Source organism: Motacilla alba, chromosome Z (genome assembly GCF_015832195.1).
Source record: "Motacilla alba alba isolate MOTALB_02 chromosome Z, Motacilla_alba_V1.0_pri, whole genome shotgun sequence".
Taxonomy (NCBI): Eukaryota; Metazoa; Chordata; class Aves; order Passeriformes; family Motacillidae; genus Motacilla; species Motacilla alba.
Window position 1 is genome coordinate 23,821,557 of NC_052046.1, and position 21,071 is coordinate 23,842,627.

The 21,071-nt window shown below is 42.2% G+C and overlaps 1 protein-coding gene across 1 annotated transcript in view; it reads right to left on the minus strand.

Annotated features, from left to right (window-relative positions):
• IQGAP2 (IQ motif containing GTPase activating protein 2) overlaps nt 1-15,338 on the minus strand; it is a 124,138-nt gene extending 108,800 nt beyond the window's left edge. Inside the window, exon 1 of the mRNA XM_038125713.1 lies at nt 15,191-15,338. Within this exon, the coding sequence (XP_037981641.1) occupies nt 15,191-15,236 (46 nt within the window). The 5' untranslated portion in view covers nt 15,237-15,338. The remainder of the gene's footprint in view (nt 1-15,190) is intronic.
• Nucleotides 15,339-21,071: the final 5,733 nt, after the last annotated feature.

Here is a 21,071-nt window from a genome sequence, read left to right on the forward strand (position 1 = left end):
TCCAATGTAATGATTTATTAAATATGCAGAAGAAAGTGTGTCAACTATAACAATGAACAGAGATAATTCAACAGGCTACTAAGAAAAAATGGCTTTAAAGCACCAAACACCTATTACAAGTGTTCCGTTATTAAGGTATTTTTTACCGACAGGTCTATTGTTATGCTGGAAGTTGTTTATCTTTGATGAAAACAGCTTTCTGTGTACTCCTTCTGTCAAAAAGTACAGTTGCAAGCAACTAGCATGTGTCTCACAGCAATGAGACCGGATGGCCTGAACATTTTTCCATGTCTCCAGTTAGGGACATTCAGTTCATTCCCTGAAATTCTTTTAAGGGAAAATCTCTAGACAAGGGCAGCCACTGCAAGCACTAAAAAATCTATGACAGCTGTGAACTTGGAGGGCAGATTCACATGAGAGAGTAGACTAACACAATTAAAGAGCAGGGGTCTCCAATATGTAACTTTTCAAATGTTTCCAACACTGAACTACTCTCTCCCTTTAAAATGACTGCATCTCTCCTAATCTAGTAATTTCATTGTCAAAGCACACAGGCTTGTATTTTCAAACAAAATTATAAATGCATCTTCTGGCCAGCAGCTAGATATTATCCACTCTCACAAATTATGTGTCACACACTACATCCAGGGTGACTGTTCTGGACCTCATCTAACTTACAGACACTGCACAAACAGGGAAAGCAAACACATACCATTATCACGGGAGTGTTGAACATCAATATCCAGTAAAAGACATGCTGATATAAAATTTAAAATGTTTGCTAAGCCATTCTTTCCCCTGAGCTTTCCCAGAGAGCTTCATTCCTATGCATTTACTTTCCTGAGTCCTCCTTTTCCTGCCATTTCCTTGATGAAGGTCTTATTTCAGTCATATGTATCTGCTACCACAAGGCCAGCCACATCCACTTACAGATACTGAGTGCTATTGCAATACATGGACCTTGGGACTATCATACAAGGGGACAGTGATGCAACAGCAACCACATTCCATGCCCCTGAACCCAAGTGTCAAAACCATTTCAGCCAGACACTGGTAAAAGTCTGTAGGGCTCCTCCGACATGTCTCAAGATACTTCAATCCCCACAAAGTTTAGAAAAAGTCTCATTTAACCACAGACCCAAACTGGCTTTGGCATTGAGCAAGTGACTTCAGGTGCTGCCAGAAAGTTTAACATGCAATTTTCTGCTTAAAGATATACACATCCCGTACTCTGCTTTTAAACTTCCAGCTTTCTACAGTATCAACACATAGACTTCAGTGGAGGTAAATATTAAAAGACACTAAGTAGTTCTGACATTGCCTTACTGTACAACGATACTAGAGCATGGACAACTCTTTTCTAGTACGGTAATTTAACCCTGTGCAGAAAAAAAAAAAAGTTTCATTTTATCTTAACTTCATTATAATTGTTCAGTATGTTTGGAAGAACAAGGAGATAAAGTAATGGAATTGAAGGAAGCAGATGAAAACCCAACCATTTTAATTTAGCTGCAAATGTTGCCATCTACGATTACAAACATGGAATGCAATGTATCAGCTTGTTGCTCAATCACTTCCATCAACATTTAACTGCTGGTCTCACAGTCTACAGCATACTTGGTGTAATTGCTTAATAAAATTGTAACTGTTTATTTTTGCATACTTTTCTAGGCGGTCAGTTCAAGGCACAACAGGTTTTCCCAAGATTGAGGCACTCACAAAACACCATTAAAACTCTAGTTCCTTTCTATGACCTTAAACTTTTAGGTTAACTTAGACAATTCACCTTAGTGCTCTTCACTCACTTTTTTTTTTTTTTAAACACTCTTTACTCATACTCACTATTTACTAATAAACCCTCAGTCTAGGTTCCCAAAATCGTCACAAGTCTAAGGAAGTACTCACACTGATGGACCCTGAGGAGGCAGTGAACACCAATTACAAGCTATTTCTTTCACTCACAAGCCATGCTATCTCCACATGCTTAGTCCAAACACATTAGCATGGCCAAACTTCAAGGCAGCTTTAAAAAGCTTTCCTTCTCCAGAGATTAATTCATAAGAAAACAAAGAGTCCAGAGTTCCTTTACTACCTTTATCCATTTGCTGTTTTCCTACATAAAGAACTTGTAATTTGAATTCTATGTATTTTGACACACCTTTTGCTTTGGTCATTTCACTGGAATTACTTTAACCTGTTTGCTTTTTATTAGTAACATACATAAAAATCCTAAATAGAAGAGCCAAACTTTTACCATATGGAGTCCATTTCCTTCCATTTTACCTACTGTGACCTTAATTCAACTTAACACAAGCAGACTGTAAACAAAATAATGAGAAAGACAGTTTAATCTTGCCAGGCTAGTAAAATACACTATGCAACTATGAAAGACAGAAAAATGGTAGTGTCTATAATGTGCCTTGGTATGAACCCTGTAATTAGATTTAGTCAGAAGACAAATGCAAGTCTTTTGCCTAAAAATGCCATCAAATTTATTTCTAGTATTAGGCAGTGTAATTTGTCTCTGAAGAGAACTGCACATATATCAGTAAGTCAGATGTATACACACACCTACATAAAAGGACAAGTAACTTGTGCTCACTAAAATACTGTAATGATGATGCCAAAAAAAACCAAAACAAAACAAAAATCAACTAATCCAAAAGGCATTCATCCCTAAGCAAGCAGTTGGATCAAGACTCTCAACAAGTTAACAGGAAAGGTGACTGTCCATGCAGCTTTCTGCAGAACCCCAAAGGCAACTTTCATTGTGTGTAATCACATCACGCCACTGCCTGAGGTCACAACCACACCCATCAACATTGGTGGCAGGGCAGAAAGCCACTGCAGAACTGGAGTGGAAGAACAGGAAAGTGGGGCTGGAGACCATCAATAGGAAGGGTAGAGCACAGACAGAACTCACTCCAGTGGCAGTGGGAAACCCAAATTCAGGCTTGTCTGCCCATCGTGTGGGCAGACACACATTGCTACCTACACCTCTGTGGCACTCCTCTTAGCTATTTGCACAGCAAAACCTCTGACCTAGCAACAGTAAGATTGCCCTAATTGTGTTAAGACACCTAGGCAACACACAGGGCCAGAATAAAGCACAAGGCTTACTGTGGAAAAGAAGGACCCTACCTGAGCAAGGCAGGCATGTTTGACAAGAGCTACTGATGCTTCACCAAAGGTAAACTACTTGAAATGAAGAGTATAACACAAATGTTTTCTGCATTTGTTGTTACTACTTGGTAGAAATTAAAAAAACAGAGCCATCTAAACAATAGCTAATTAAGATAATGACCTGCAAATGCTGCACAGGTTTTCTGGCTAAGTCAAGACCTTGTTAAATTTCTGTTTCAGTCTTGAAAATGCAAAAAAAACCCCAATCTGCGTTACAACTTGAGGCCAGAACAGTGATTCATAATACACTTATAGCAAACCTCTTCTACCCAGGGGCTAGTTAGGGAAGGCTACACTTGAATGCAAGAAAAGAGGAAGATAAGAACAGGGACAGGGGAAATGAAAGAGAAGGAAAGGGGTGAACAACTCAGACCTCCTGAAAGACGTCTCAGAGGAAAGAGTTACCTAATGGATTCAATATTCAGATCATTGGACGGCTGAAACCAAAAAGCTTCCTATCACCAAACTCTCAGTAACCAACTGAAAGAAATGTGGTGATGTGTAGCTTAAAGAACAGAAAATAAGGATGACAGGCAGGAATTCTGGAAGAAAAGAGAATCCGCGGAGAAAGCTGTGTCTTGGTCACTAAGTAACTCATACTGTAGAGCTTTAGGGGTCTTGATTTGAGCCAAAAGACTCCAGAGGACTGAAACACCTGTCTAGGAAAAGCCATAGAGCAAGAGCACCACCTAATCACTGAGTAAATTGGAAATCACCATGAAAAAGACTGCAGTGTAGAAACCCTCAGTTTTGACATCTGGTTTTTATTCTTCTTTTGACAATTCATCATCTTCTGTTTCTTTCACAGTCAGTCTTTTGCCAGGTCCTTCTACTAAGGTCTGAATAAACCATCTGTTCACTTTTTCCACATTCTGAAAGGAGCTCCAGAAAACACCTGAAACATTGAAGCACATTTTTCCCTCAAGATACAAATATAAGCATGTGAATATACCATGAGGTTAAACTGCAAGAGCACATCTGCCTCTGCCAGCCTGGGTTTTAATTCTGAAATAATTATTATGGTCAGAATATCTTCAAAGTTTGTAATTCAAAATTTTTCAGCTTAAAGGCATAATTTTTTATTTTTTAATCTTAGTGGGGAGAAAAAAACCTAAGCCTTCAGGATAACAAAACTGAAAATTCTGCAGCTACAGACCCAGACAATGAGATTGAACAGTTTAAATACAAAAATGGCTTCAAATTCACAAGAACAAAGAAATGCTGTATGTTGCATAATACTTATATATAGATATGGTAAGTTTAGGTGATGTGCAGGACCCTTGGGCACTCAAGCAGAGGACAGAGCCATGGCAATTCTTCTCTTCTCTCCAGCACTTCTGGCTCCCCTGGGAATGCAGCTGTTGAACAAGTCCCAAAACTGCTGTGCATTCAGTAGCTGTTTCTACAGCTGATATGCCCCAACACAAGCAGGAGCCACAAAGCAAAGGTGGAGGCACAACATCAGGCTCACAAGTTAAAGTTAGTTACATCAAAACCTCTTGGCTTTGTTGGCTGTGCTGGTCCACCCAGAGGCAGAAAGGCACAGAGGATGTACCTTCTTTGTTCCTGCTTCATGGTGAGATGATAAATTCTTGCAGGAAGAAGGCAAATGCAGTATGCCTGTGCAGGTGCTCAGTTCAGGGGCAGTGCCAGCCAGCGATGACTTCACTTATCACTTGAGGCCTGCTTGGCTGCTTTCACTATGGAATAAGCAAGTGTTTGCAAAAGTATTGGAGCTGATACTGCTGGCTCCAGGGTATCCTCCTCCCAGTACTCCCTGGTAGCTCATTTCAGGAACACAGTGCTCAGGCAGGCAGGCTTTGCTTGTAGGGCACTTGCCCACAGGGCTTCTGGACAACTCTGACCTTTATTTCTCATTCGCATACATACCCAGTAATATGAATTATTTTTTCCTTCATCATCAGGAGTTAGAACCATAGGTGAGAATAAAATCACAAGGTGTTTGAGACTTGAATAACAGACCTTTGAGCAAGGTTTGAAAACAGACAAATCTTGACCTTTTAAGTCAGTACATCCAGTACGTATTTACTGAAACTCAAAGCTGTTCTGAGTGATAATGACACATCTACCATTGCATATATCACTGCAAAGTCAGATACAGAGTGAGCTAAATGTTGCTCCTAACTTACCAATAAACCAAGTACTTTCATCTCCAGGACAAGTCTTTGACAGTTGCGACCAAAAGATAAATTTTTACCTAAACCATACACTCACAAGTATAAGTATTTGCATTTGTTCTACTAAGTTTCCTCTAACCTGAGAGAAACTTCATCCATAGCATCCTGAATAACTTAATTTTCCATGTTATTTGCTTATGTCTACCTTATAACTCAAAGTAATTTTTGGGTTAATGGAGCAAGTACTAACCTCAGGACAGCCTCCTCATTACCTTGAGCACATTTCCTCTAATGAGACTATCACAGTGACAATGCTAAATATCAATTGTATAAAAAAATATCAGGAACATTATGTAAACACCCCAAAACCAAGTATTTTGCTTGAAACGGCAATATTAAGACCACCAAAATAAAGGAAGCATAACGAGCATTCAATCACTGTTATGGCAACAGCAGTACAAGCAACACACATAAACTTAAGACCAAACTAAGTTATGTGTTTGCAATTTTTGAAGTCTCTATCCAAAAAAGAAATTTGGGCCCTTGTGCCATGCATAAGGGCTGGGTATAGAATTGTATAATCTTTTTTATAGCTGCAGTTTATTTCCTTTCTTGAAGCACTTCTTCAGAAAAATCAAGACTTTTTCTCAGCTTGTTACAGTTCTTCTTCCAAGTTTTGCCCTGGTTTCCTACTCACACTCTGTGGACAGCTTCCTTAAAATGAGGCATTTACTGCTGCTAGAGGGAGTGGAGCAGTGTAAAAATATACTTCAGCAGCAGTACCTTACCCAGGTGAGTTTCTACCATTCCTATTCTATATGGTAACTAGTTCTGTATAGACCCACTGTCACAACAAGCTTTGTTCATCACAAGTATTCCTCCTCTTCCTGGCTTCCACACTAAAGGCTGTGAAGTGTGAGCACACATGAAATACCTTCTACCTAATTTGTAACAGTTTTCATACAAATAGTCAACTTTCAAGAAAGTCTAGACTTTATAATTTGAGGAAATTATATTAAAAAACTTCCTCACATGTGAATTTGCATCTGAAATGTGCCTGAGAAGCTCTTGGAAACAACTTCTACTACAGCTACCAGAACCCAAAATTCCTAAATGCTCATTTCTTTGTCCTTTTGGGGAGACCAGGCCTATCAATGGCCTGGTCAGTATTTGCAGCCTGGACAGAGGCAGCCTACCAGTCAGTGTCACTATATGACAAGCAATAACACAACGTGGACACGCTGCTCTTTTCAAGGTAGAAAAAGACTTTTTAATTTCTGACTCCAACATTTATAGATTTCCAAAAGTGACAGTGGATTGGAGGATGGAAGTGCCACCTCTACAATGACACTGGACAAGTCAACAGTTCATTAAATTTCTCCTCCTCCATAGAAGAACGCAAACCAATAAGTTATTCACATAGTGTGAGAAAGTTTGTTGGAAGAAAGTAAACATCAGAAGGCTTAGAAAATCTTAAAAAATCAGGGTGACAAGTCAGCACCTTCCTGACAGTTTCAGGAAAAAGAATACAGATAACATTACAGAAATCCACCTCTGTTTTTATCAGAAACTTCTGCAAACATTTAGGAAGCTACTTGATTTTGTTTAAGTGTGGCAGCAACATAACAAAACAAACCTTCCCCCTACTCCTCTTCCCTCACCCTCCTTCCCCCCCCAAAAAAGAGGAAATACTAAGTGTTACTGCCATGGTTCAGTGTAATAGGAAACACCAGCCCTTGTTTTGCCTGTTACTAACCACAGTACTAAGAAAGTTGATTCATTTTGTTCTAGGACAGCTCATATCTGTGTAATCTTCAGCAAAACCATGTGGTCTTACTTCTCATTTTCTATGTGTAGATATAAGTTGGAGCACAAGGGGCTGGTTGTACAAGTGATAAAAAGTTGTGTATTTTCTGGACTGTTCTAACCCATTTGTTAAACATCACTACCATAGTCAGAGGTGATATAAATTAGCAGGCAATCACATCCAGTCCTTGAAGGTCGGTTGTCTATCCACTCTATCCACCTTCAATAATCAGCTGCCATGCAGCTTTGAATGCCAAGCCAAGGCTTGTTCTTCTCCCAGTGTCCACTAAATCACAGTGAAGAAATCTGTGCTCTGCTGTGGCCTGAAAAGCAGTATTCAAAACAACTTCTTAGCTCAGATGCAGTGAAAGCATGATTACTATGTGCCTCATTTTAAAACAGCTGACATTATTCTTTAGTTAAAGCTTTGCCCCAGATTTCTCTAAACATAATCCCTGGTCTACCCTCCTTCATGCTCCTTTTCAGTTACATCACAACCTACTCATGCTGATATTTATTCTGCTACACTGTATTGAAAAGATATGAAATTTTAAAACTGTTTACCACTGAACAGAGACCATCCAGTCAGTTGTAGCTTGGGTAAATCAGTTGGTCTTAAACTAAAAATCACAGAAATAAACAGCACATACCACAAGTTACATCTCATCCCTACAGTTTTGAGGCACCACAAGTCAAGAGTAATTTTATCAGCTACAAAAAAAAGTGGTTAAAAAAGCATCTTGAATCTCACTTCATGTAAAAAAAGCATTTATTTTTCTTTCTTGGTTGGGTAGTCTAGAACTCAGTTTCTTCAAATTTTCTTAGGACTGTAGCATCGCCTGGCAAACACTGCCATGCCTTTACTGACATGGGTTTGTGAAGTTACAGCACTAGAGACAAGATTACCTTAAAAATATTTCTGCAATTGAAAGCTCCCTGGGTAACAGAGAGCTGAAAGCAGCCTCAGCTGTTTCAGGCAGACAGGGCACAAGGCTGCCAGCAGCACCACAGCAGAGGCAGCTGGGGACACCAGGGCGATGCATGTGACACTCCTTCCTGTGTGCCCCAGTCCACCTTTAAGTTCTTCTTACACGTTTTCCTGCCCCACTACATGCACGCTTTCCAGACCTCTATGTGCAGCAGTAGCACAACTTTCACTTAATCTGCCATTCTTCCAGGTGCTGGTGCTCATCTCTACTCAAGCTACTCCCTCAGGCTGGCAGACCTGCCTGCAGGCTCATGCTGCAAACCAGACTGGGGATCTAATCCAGCCAAAAATAATTCCATAGGAGGAGTCAAGGTCACTTCTTCCACCAGCAGAGTTGACTGAAAGCACACTCAAAACCACAGTTTCAGGGTGCGGTTCCAGAGCAATTTTAACACCTCTAAGCTCTGTCTGCCACAATCCCACCTGGCCAGAAAGTCCCCCTGCCTTGGCCAGCAAGCGAAGCTGCAAGACCTGCAGTCACCCCCTGCACAGACCAGAGGTGACTGCAAATCCAGCAATGCAAATCAGCTCTGCTAGGAGAGATTAGCTTCCTGACAGATTGGATATTCATGCTGGCAAGAGGTGAAGTTGTCTTCAGCAGCATGACAGAGCAGCTGAAGACGAGTTCATGCTGCTGAAACCTCACCAGCTGCAGCAGCCTGCAGCAAAGCAGGCGAGGGGATCCTAGTAAAAATAACACCAGTTAAAAACAACATCTTATCAATGACGTTGACCCTAGACACGGGATCATATTCTCAAAAAATCTGTGTCCTGGATTAGTTCAAGGTTTTTTTGCCCTGTTTCTATTACTTCAGCCAGAGTATTAGGCACAGGTAGCCCCAGCACTCAGCTATGATTCCTCAAAACATCTTTCAAACAATGCCATTAAAACACAAGTGAACATTTACTGGCCTATAGTTTGACCCTACAACCCTGTGGAAAAGTAGTTGCCTTAATGAAGCAGTTTGGCCATTTCCCATTCCAGCTGCCTCTGGATTAATCTGTGCTCTCCACTAAGAAAAGGAGAGTCCAATCCCACAAATATAATCAATTTACAGAGCAGTTTTATAAATCAAGCACAAATGCAGGAGGTTATTATTCATTTCAGGAGGAACAGACAGTAGAGGATTGACAGCATACATGACTACAAATTCCTCTACACACTTTGAAGCCTGGTAAGAGTTTCTTTAAATACCTTGCTAGATGCCACAAAAGCTTTTACTGCACTTTCAAAGAAGCAGGTCAGAGTCCACAAGAGAGGACTGGCAGAGACCACATCCTTCATCCCTCACTTTAGCAGAAGCCAAGGACTTCTTAGCGGAAGGCCGAGATAAGCATCTGAGATGAGGACAGTAGTTTCTAACAGCTTTGTAGCCTGGCTGGCAGACAGGACAGGACCACACCTGGAGGCAGAAAGTCTTTATGGGCTGGCAGCAGTTTGCCAGTTGCTGTGAGTCAGAGCTCTGGAGTGCTCCTTGAATCTGATTCCTGAAGAATTTCTATCTAGATGACCTCGGCTTGGGCAATAAGTGATAACAAAGCATTGACACAATCCTTCTGGATAAGTATTTCTTGCTAGTGCATATTCATTTGAGTGAAACAGTTATTTCAGCACTGAAATCAGCCATCAGCACACGTTTTTAATGGCTGTTTATTTGCTTACACACTTCAAAAGGTATTTAGAAGCTAAGTGTTTCACTGTGCAGTTTATAGGACAACCATCTGATTTAGTACCCCATTCCCTCCCCTCTCCTGCCACCTTACCAAGACGGTTGGCCACCAGAGAACACACTGCAGGCACTGCCTGCCCCACCAGCCCCTCACCACCACAGGCTAGGACACTCTTGTCCTGCATCACAGCAACTGGCAAAACTAAACTGGAGTACTGCCAGGGCAACACACTGGTCTCCAGCACAACCCCACCCTTGTGTCAGATACTCAGCAGCCCACTTCTCCCAGCAGTGAAAATAAGGCAGTACATGTCCAGCAAACCTCTTCAAAGCCTAGCTGGCATCACTCTGAAGGGAACATTGCTGTTTTCTGAACGTGAACCTAAGTGCCAAGGTGCAGGAAGTGCTGACCCATGAATGAGCTGTGCAGGACACAGCCCTCGTACCAGTCTGTCTTATCAGGGGTCAGCAAATGAGGCGTGTACAGCAGGCATCCCTCCCCAGGATGAGGACACCTGGCCCCTGCCCCCCCAGTCATGGTCCCTAGGCCAGGGTGGGCACATCTCCTCCCCTGTCCAGTACCTGCACTTTTATTCCACAACATGCAGTAGTTCAAGGATACCTGTTCCAGAAAAACAATGAAACAGTCTGAACAAGTGAAGCAAACACAGCAGGTTAATCATTTCCTGCAAGGAGCAAGCACAGGAAAGCACACTTGCTTATCATTGCACTGAAATATGACCCACCAGTCCTGCCTGTCACTGACAGGGTTGTTTTTTTTTTCTGCCTTACGTGTAGGGTTATTCCTAGTAAACCACAGTCAGCTTGGACCAGCAACAGTATCGAGAAAATCTGAGCTAGAAAAATTATGTAACAAACCCCCTTCCACAGAAGAGGTGAGCTAAAAATCTGCATGCATCCTATTCCCTGCCTCAAGTATGGGACTTGATGTAGCACGCTCACATGTGCTATAAATCCTGTTTCCAGCGCAATATTACTATTTCCTGTTTCAACAGCATTCAAGTAGCTCTAAGCATGCTCTAACATAGCTCTGTCCTTTCTTTACCAGCAGACTTCAGGGGAGATGAACCTGCTTTGTACAAAAAGCACACAGAGAATCACTCCTACCAAGTGAATTATGTGCACTTGGTTAAACAAAGCAGTTAAACTTTTTGAGTTCTCATTCAGCAGTTTAATTATTAGCAACCTACAAAAAGAGTGGAAGAGATAAACAGTGTATTTGGCTGCCAAATAACACCCATCAATAAAAAAGGAGAAAAGTGTTCTCATAAGTCACAGGCACTACAAGAAAGCATACACTTAAAAGAATATATATGCATAGGACACAGCAAAACTTTTTTTTTTTTTTAAGTTTCAAAAAACTCTAAAAAAACCCAAAATCCCATCTGTTTTCACTTAGGAAAATCCTACGGAACTTTTACCAAAAGACATTTCCCTCTTTTTAGACTGAAAAAGAGTCATTTGTTTTGCTGCACTTACTAGACATGCAGACAAATTTATAGTGTTTTACGTTAAAAGCTTTTCAAAAAACCTCTGGTTTGCAAACTTTCACATCCTGCTGAGCAAAGAAGCTAGGTATAGTTTCATAGAGAGGCGTAGGCTGTGTTTCACTTCAGGTTTGCCCTGCCTGTCTCCACAGGCAGAGCAGCACTCCCTCTTGAAACTTCATGCTGCTTATGTCTCATCTCCAAACTCCTAGTGCCAAACAGTAGCAATTCTGGGAGCCAGCACCAGAAGCACAAGCAATGCCCTTATTACTGGATACCAAAGACTGTTTTCCCCTGTTGTAACTCATCATGCATGTCCCGTGAAACTAGCTTTCTGGCCTCAGCAGCAAAGGTGAAGACTTATTTGTGTCTCGAACAGAATCATCTGCTGATGTTGGAGCACCTACCTCAGCAGACAGGGACTCAGGGCATATATTAATTCAGCTACTCTGAGCATGTTAATGCTTAAAATCCTTTTCAAATCCAGACCCTTGCTCTCTGTAGCTTCACTAAATTCCTGGAAGTGCAGTGAAGCCATTCAGACAGTTCACAAAAACTTAAACATTAGTTTCTGCACACAGATTTCAGGGAAAACTAGCTATAAAGGAGCTGAGAATGTCAGGAAATGAGCATTCTCAAAGATACACCATTGCCTGATTTGGTATCTTCCCGTGTTCAGTCTGTGAGGCACATCTGAGATTAATACCTTTTTTTGTCTTCATTATCTTCCACGGCACCAAGCATTTTTGTTATAAAAATGGGTCATAGCTCTAGTTGTAATACAAGTCCCAATTCTCTGCAGTTTTCACCTCTGCTTCTGATTGTGCTGGGATTGAGAAATAAACCAGGCAACAGCTGTAGCCAGACTGGAAACCACTATGTAAATTCAGTTGCAGTGTGCCTGTTAACAGTTTCAGCTGGATAAGGCGGCTTCCTTGTAATTTGATGTTCTCACTTGAATTGGTACTGGAGATAAATATCTGTCTGAAATCTCTTCTGCATCTCTTTTAAGCTATTGACAGCAAGCAGAGTTGGAGGCACCTTTCAACAAGTGGTCCAGGAAGCCACAAAATATTTGCCCTAACAGTCCAAGGGAAGGCTCTAGAAGTTTGCTCTGAGCTGATTCTCCCATGAACCATGCTCATCCTGAACTAGCACCAACTCAGAAAGAGACTGTCTTGTTTGATTTCATTCATCAATTTCCTGACTTTAAATATGAAAATGATCAGCTCTAAGATTTTTTTTCTAGATTTTTTTGCACTAGTATATCAGCAAAGCTTGTAATGTACAACTCCTTTTAAGATCAGGATATGTCTTCCCAGTGAAAAATGGTACTCAATCATGCACCAGTTTATATAGTACCTGGCAGAAAGTTATGTTAGTAAAATGCTAGCATTCTCCAGAGCAATACATAAACTCTGCTAGGAGCTTGAAGCCAAAGTCAAAAGTCCAAGTCAAGTTAAATGTTTAAAACAGTTCTAGGTCACTAAAGCAAGGGGTCTTAGAAATTTGATAACCTAACTTGGACAACTTATTAACTCCTTAGGAAATCCAGCGTAGATTTGGTGATGTTCTCAACAAAGGGAAATATTTGTCAGTAATCCAAAGTGAAGTTTTAGTTATGTAGGGAACCTACAACTTATGATGGGCTTTCATAAGAGCTCAGATAATGCTAGTGTTAGTTTTCTAGTTAGGGAGCCTTTTTCTTTTTTTTTTTTTTAAGGTGCTGAGTCTCTTCGCTTGTCAATATGGCAGCCAAATGCAATGCAGATAAAACATATGTATTTCTCTAAACACGGGCTAAAAAACCCAAGCATGCATCTCTACTTGTCCCTATAGATAAGGCTATGGCTTGTTCTTTAAAGTATGGAGGTCTCCATGGAGTTTTTTGCATTTTTTTAAAATACTGCCATCAGCCTGGCCTATTTCAAGACCCTTTAGCCTAGTCACTTGAAAGGAATGTCATTTCAAAGGTTCCTGCAGCAAAAATTGCACTCCAAAAAGAAGTGGACACACTGTGGCACAGCAGCCACAGCTTCTGATGCAGGGAAGGACAGAATAACTACCAGATGCCGAGCAAGCAGACATTATTGGTCAGAGGCGAGGCACCATTAGAAAAGACAAGTGTACTCTCATCCACTCTTGTACCGGGGGCAGAGAGACCTGACGCCAGGAGTGGCTACAACTCAGAACATGAGCATCCCCATGGTAACTAGAACAAAATGCTCTCAACTACCACAGCAAAGCATAAGCACAGAGAGGACCAACCATATCTTCAAAACTACATTTAGTGTCCTTAACACAGTCATTCTTTCCAGCTCTGGCAATAAGGTAATTCATCCTCAGTGCCCAGGCAGGAACAAGACTCTAAGGATGAGCCCTTCGATTTAAGTCAAAGCCTAATCTCTGCCTTTATCAGAAGTCATGACACACAGACTTCTACCTGTCCAGATCCACATATTCTGGGACCAGCCACGCCAGATCCACACAGGAAAGCTCCTGCTGCTGGAGTCCTGATGGGCATACAACAAACATTTCTGCATCTCTGCAAGATGGACAGTATCCAAACTGAGGCTGGAGCACAATGCTGCACACCTGGACACTGTACGTGCAATGGCACAAGCAGCTGGGAGGACTGGTTTCACAAGCAAAATATTCACCTTTGCTAACACAACAGACTATGCACTCAGACTATGCCTGTAGTAACCAGTGAACACACACCTTCACAAGAATGTAATCCACCTACTGGATAAGACAAAAAATGAAACCTATAGGCAGGTTCCACAAACTGCACCAATATAGGGCATCAATAAGGTGAATCAGTCATCAAGGAGGAGAAATGCTCAGAAGAGCATGGCATTCTGCAAGCTGAAGGTCTTACTGCCAAGCTTTCTCTACTTGTCTTAGGTGGAATCTAGGTGGCCCTTAACACTGTTAAGGAGTTTTGTGTTTCTTTCTGAAGGGAGGTTTCAAAACCGGTTTTAAACAAAGCCACTACGATAAGAACTGGGTAGTCGCTTCTTAGACAACAGGATACCAGGGTTGTTGAGAACTTCGCAAACTATTTGTGTGTTCCCATTTTGCAATGCCTGAAGTATCAGAGGTATTTCTTGTAGGAATGGCACAGCCATGGGCTTGCACTACTCTGCCCCACAGGAGCCAGGAAAAGCACAGGCTGGTGCAAGATCCCCGCACGGCAGAGCACGGGTGGGAGAGACCAGCAGCAGGAGGAAGTAAGGTACTTCAAAAGTTTTTCTTAAACACACGTTTGAGAAGTAAATACCCCCCTCTGAAAAGAAATGCCTGGTACCTGCACGCTGTCTCCCCACATCCCAAGTATTTAAGAGTTGCAAAGGTCTAAGACAAAGTTATAAAACTAGAAAACAAAGGTTTAATTTTATAATCCGAAATTCCGAAGTGATAATCCAAAGGTTACCAAGTTACAACCTGAAACTGCAGTCATAACTCAAGTTAGGAAGTTAAAACCCAAACCCATAGCTGTAACACCAAGTTACAACTCTAAAACACGAAGCTCACCTCTAATCTAAAACTGCCGAGCTGCAATGCGAAATTACAGCTATAATCCATTCACAAAGTTACAGAACAAAACGCAGCCCCGTGAAAACCTGTTCAAAACCCAGCCGGAGCCGGCTGCGAGTTAACCTAAAAGGAGCCGGAGCGCTGGACGCTGCCGCAGTCCGCTGGGCAGGTTTTATTTTGCCTTCATGTCGCTCTTTTAAACCGAGAAAGCAGCAAGGGAGTGGGAAATTAAAAAATTTAAAAACAAACAAAAAACAACAAAAAACCCCACCAAACAAACAAGCAAAACAAAAAGCAAAACAAAACCCAAACAAAACCTAAGAAGAGGTCCCGAAACGCCCCCAGGACCCCACTCACAGCCATAGCGGGGCCGCTGAAAGGACGCCAGCTCCTCATGGTGCATCCTGCCGCTACCGGGGGGACGGCGCTGGCCCCCGCCCGCCCTTCTTATGCGCGGCCCGGGCCCCGCTGATTTGCTGCGCGCGCGGCCGCGCCCGCCCCGCGCGGGGCCGGAGCCACCTGGGGCGGCTCCTCCAGCGGGCCGGGGCGCGCGTGTGCGCGGCGAGCGGGGCGGGCGGGGGAAAGTGCGAAAAGAGTAGGAAAAGAAGGGAAAACAAATCAAACCGTAACAACAACAACAAACCCCCACAAACAAGCAAACAAAAACACAAACAAACAAAAAAACCCAACAAAAACCCAAGCCGCGGAGCAAAGGAAAAAAAAATCAACCAACCCCCCCCCCCCCCCCCCAAATCCACAAAAAAAAACCCAAAAGGCACCGAAACAACAACAACACAACAAACTAAAACCCAAAAAAAAAAAACCCCACAGGCAAGGCCCAAAGCAAAAAAAAAACAAAACTAAAACCACCAAAAAACCGCAACAAAACAAAAAATACCCAACCAGCAAACAAAAAAAATAAAGTAGAAAGAAACTAAGAAACTCCCCCGCAAGAGCCGGTGAAACAAGGGGGGGAAAAAAGGAAGCAAAACAAACAACAAAAGCAGAACAACCCCCCTCCCAAAAAACATAACATAACAGAACAAAACAAAACAAAATTAGTCAAAAAATGTCCTAAAACAAAAAATCAATAAGAGGAAATTCCCTTCCCTCCCAAATGCAAGAAAGAACCCCAAACTAGCCATCCATGCAAACCTTCTGAATAAAAGGGAAACAAACAAAAAAACACCACCCCAAACCACCTAACAATTTAAATAAACCAAATTTCACAGTGTAGAAGGCTAAGGAATCTCCCCTTGGTGTTTTGGCAGGGCAGACTCTGCAGAGAGGTGAAGAACCAAGCCTAAGACTCCCTCCTGTAGTTTTGCTGTTTCAAAAAATTCTCACTTCCCATAAGCAGTGTTTCTGCCAAACCACAAAGCCATCACCATGACCTGCAGGACACCTATGGAGTTGGGCGTACTTGCGTGAACCTGTCCCATGTTGCTGCTCCTTTCCATTGAGTTTTGTGAGGGAGCTGGGCACATTCCTCCATTTGAGACTCTTCTCCTGAAGGGTGTATCTGTCAGAGAGGGCTTGATTTTGGATAGCTGAGCAGTAAATTCATGAATCAATCATGCATGTTTTGGGGCCACAGGCTCCCAGGTCTCTATGAAATGCACCTGATGATGGTCAGAGACAGAGGTTTCTCAAATTGCGGTGTATTATAGCACAGGACTATATCCTCTCGAAAGTCACTATGCCCATGTCTTTATGGAAGACAGGATGAGGTACTGTCTCTGCACAGCCACAGCCTGCCCATGGGACAAAATGCACCTGAGCATGCTTGTATTTTATTGACATGTACCAGGTGACTCTTAACATGCGTTTGCAGGTTGTCTGGAAGATTTTATTCATTTGTGTTTCAAAATAAAACACTACTGTATCTGTAGAGTTTCCTCTGTGGTTGGGCACAACTCACTGAGGTAGGGAAAGACACTCCTCATAGTACTTAAGGCATGAATATTGAGGGAGAAAAGATTGACAGGGTACAGGAGAAAAACAACACCTAAGGGGAAACATTGTTCTTTTTCTTGAGGTGCTTTTGATTTCCCCTGCTCCCTTTTCCTTCATCCCCAGAGATCAGGGAGGATGACTTATGGCAGAGGTGTGCGATGCAAGCACCAGTAGAGTTGAAGTTCACACTTGGCTTTCTGAATGCTTTCTTGAGTTTTAAACAAACACCCATTTACTTCCTTCTTCTCTAAGAAAGTGGGTGAACAAACCCAATATGGAAAAAAAAATTGCTTCCACAATTTAAAGAGTTCATTGAAAATCTTGCATTTGCTTCAAATGACCATTTCTACAGCCTTTTACACTGTTACACAGCCTAAGTCAAGAATGTACTGTACTTTCTCCATCTCTTTTATCCTTTAGTCAAAGAAAGATAATTCAAAGTTTTCTTAAAAATATATTTTCTGACTAAAATCAAGGGGCCTTTTCCCCTTGAAAAGTTTCTTTTTGGCACAACTGCATCATGCTTCAAATGACAACACTTCTCTCTGAGAAGTGTTTGGCCTGGTCTGCAGGTGTGTGATATTGCCAGTCTCTGGTGAGTTTTCTTATTCCCTTACCTGCTGGAAAGACAAGGATGTGTGCAGGCATGGTGTCACACACACATACATTGACATCTTTGCTGAGAAAATGTTCCTTCCTGTCTCTCAGCCTCTGTGCCTGCAATGTGTCCCCACCCTCCTCCTCCTCCATGGGTGTCCTTAGTCTAGGTTGGCACCAGCACTTTTGTCACCACATGGGCACTCAGATGGTTGTCCCAGATTGAAAAATAACTTTTTTTCTCTTAGTAGGGTTATTTCTTAGGCCAGCAGTTGGTTTGTTGCTTTCACACAGCTGACTCTTGAATGCAAGTGCCAGCTTAGAGCAGGGGGCAGACCAGGGTAAGAAATGAAAAGCCAGGGTAGGGAGAAGTGAGAACGTTTTTTTGGCAGCAGTAACCTCTGTAATGCTTGCAGAACAACAGGCATGACAGAAACCAACTGCTCTCAGTGGGAACTGAGACAGGTAAAAGAATATTGGAGCAACAAGCAGCAGCCACGCAGGCCTGCTCATGACATTCTGCATTAGGTTTGTTAATCCCTGCTTTTCCGAGTTTAAAGGCAAATTCCATCAGCTGTTTGTGGTATGAACGTTTAAACACCTCTGTCAGGGACCAGGCAGAGAAGTTGCAGCCTGGCCCTGTGAACTGCTGGGCATTCTGCATGGGGTAGGGGACCAGCCCCTCTGCACCTCCCTCCTCTCCTTCTTCCTTCTTGGCCTTCCAAAGTCCTACTGCAGTTGTGACTGGCTGGAAAAGTTCCCTGGAAGAAATGCTGTGCATTCTCCCACTTTCTTATGGGAACCTGAGTGCAGTAGAAGATTTAAAGTGAACCACAGATTTTAGGCAGCCTACACCAGAGCTAACACTATGGACACTACACTCTTTTTTACGGGCATACACAAGCATTCTACTTCTATATGTTACAAAGGAGCATGCACTAAAGAAATCAATGAAGTCAGCTATCTAGAGTAAACGTTTGAATGTGAACATTTTCTGTTCATACTCTGGGTCCTTTAATGGAGCTTAAGATCAATGTCCTCACCATATTATCAAGGACACTGTACTGTGGATAGCATGCTTCCCACTGCATTCATACTAACAATCCAGCTCCAACTTCCACACCTGCCTGAGAGGGACACTGTACCCTGGTAGGGACAGAATGTGAGAGCCAGCTAGGTATGAATAGTCTGTATTTAAATACAACAGCTGTGTGTTCAGAGGCAGCTCTGGACTGCTCCAGGTCTAGAGGAGAATAAGCTGAAAGAAGGGAGGGATGAAAATGTTCCCTTCCTACATATCATTGCCTGTACCTGGATCAAAAAACTGCAGAGGCCTCTGCTACTTCAAGTTTTCTGACAGTCCTGTTGTGTACAGAGAGATTTTATATGGTGAAGGATATTGATATTTGAAATTCTTGGGTGGCTTATGTAGCAGTGACGCAAATACATGCAGGTAATTAGAGACACTAGGCTTTTTGTTGGAAATAGAGGCTTTAATGTCACTTTTTCTGTGACGATACCTGAATTTATTGTTACATCATGTGCCTTGGCTGGCTGCATTTGTCCTGCAGAAAGGAAAACTGTGTTTGTTAATTTAAAAGAGGTTTTGTTTGGTGGCTTTGGTTTTGATTTGTTTGGGGTTTTTTGTTGTTGCTTTTTCCTATTAGCTATTTTAGAGAAAGTCCGTATTCTTTTTATTTTTACAGGAGAGAAGTCCTGGGCTGGAGATATCGCCCTGGTGAGTGGGAGTGGAGAGCTGCTCCCTGGGCAGGTCAGCCTGAATCTCTGCAGCACAATACGGAAGAAGATTAGCTCCAGGCAGGCTCCCAGTTATTGCAAGGACCTTTTCAATTGTTTTCTTTTTACAGCTAATTAAAGGCTGACAAGCTTAAGCTGAACATGCCACACCGTGCTTGTGCAGACCCAACACCAGTGTGTCATAACCAAAAATGTCTTGCTGCCCTTTATGCTCCCTGTGCTTCCAGAAGGTCTTACCCTGACTAGTGGAATGATCTCTCACTGACTCAGGATATTGGGAGGGGTCCCTCAGTCCTGCTGGATATTGAGGGTCACCAAAGTGATGGTGACTCAAGGGATATGGTGGCAGAGCTGGTGTCCCCATGTGCTGACAAGGATACTAGGGAGACTACTGGGAACACCAGGTGAACCTAGACTAATAATTTTGCATACATTGCAGAGAAAAGGCCACAACTGCTGTGTTTATGAATTCAACGCAAAGGTCAAGAGGCTTTCAAGGCTGTTAGGGAACACAGAATCAGGAAGTGTCCCCTACCCTCTGCTGTGGGTCTTGCAAGCAGCTGTCTCTGCAGAGAAAGGGATCAGCTCTGGGAATTGTGCTGGGTTACTGCCTCCCCCTCAGCACAGCATTCTTCTCATGCATTATTTATTATCATGAGGTGAGTAAACAATTAAGTCATCACATAATTGCCCACAGGGATCCTGGAGAAAATACAGACTGTGTCAGTGGGGAGACTGTCAGTCCCCTGCTCAGAAAAAACAAGTGAGAGATATCACTTGCCTCTGTTCCCTTCCTTGTATGCCTAGAGGGAGAAGGTGATAGCGCAACTCAGCCCTTACTTCCCTCGTTCTCTTCTCAGCTCTTCCTTTTCAATAAGTGAGGGCCTGTCATCACAGCAGAAACTTTATTTAAAAAGGTATATTAAGTTCAAGCTAGACTGGAGCTGCATCAGTCAAAGGATCCTAAAGAAATGTGAGATTTTACACATCCAAAATATCATGGCAAACTGAATGGCAGGTTAAATGGAGACCTGTAACAAAAGAGAAGTGCCTTTCTCTCTCAGCAGGAATGATTCCTTCCCCTTGAGGAAGTGATTTTTACTTCTGAACTGTCCTGGCATATGGTTGAAGGCAACACTAAACACCAAACCTCTCTTGTTAGAGGAACAAATTCCTCAGATTTTGTAATGATTTCTAGAGTAAGACAAAGTAGTTGTAAATATGCCTAACTGAACTCCATTGGGTGTCAATATAAATAAAAGAAACCAAATTATATTCTTACTTGATAAAATCGAAAACTCATTTTTCAAAAGCAAAAAAAAAACCAGTTTGTGGGATGGAGGAGAAACAAACGTGTGAGTAACTTTGGCCAAACTTGTAGAAAAAGAAACCAGAAGATGTGTGTTAAAAGGCATGTTAAAGGGTAAAGTGTTACATTAAATGTGTGTAAAATGGTGTATTTGTATAGCACTGACCCCTGAAAAAGAAAATGTTTAGAGAAATTGCTTCAGTGTCTGAAATCTGTCTTCTTTCTGCACTTGCAAACCTCATGTTGTTTGCCTTAAAGCTCCAGATGCCAAAGTAAGAAGGTGCTTAAGCACCCACACTTCAGTTGTTCTGAGGAAAATAGCCTTTTTGGACCTCATGTTTTTAGGGAAAACTAGCAGATACAGTCCTGGAAATATGAATAGCAGTATATCCTCCAGTGTTTTTGTCAGAAACACTTTGTGACTTCCAATTTAATAGTAAATCCAAGGATTTTTATTTCAAACACTTGCATACTGGAGAAAGCAATATTGTGATTTCTCAGTGACTCTTCCCAGGCCCTAGATTGCATGTTACAAACTGGAGAAATACAGCTCATGCTGACTGACATAGCTGTGCTCACAGGGCTGTCTGTAGGGTCACACCGTTATCTCAGTCACGG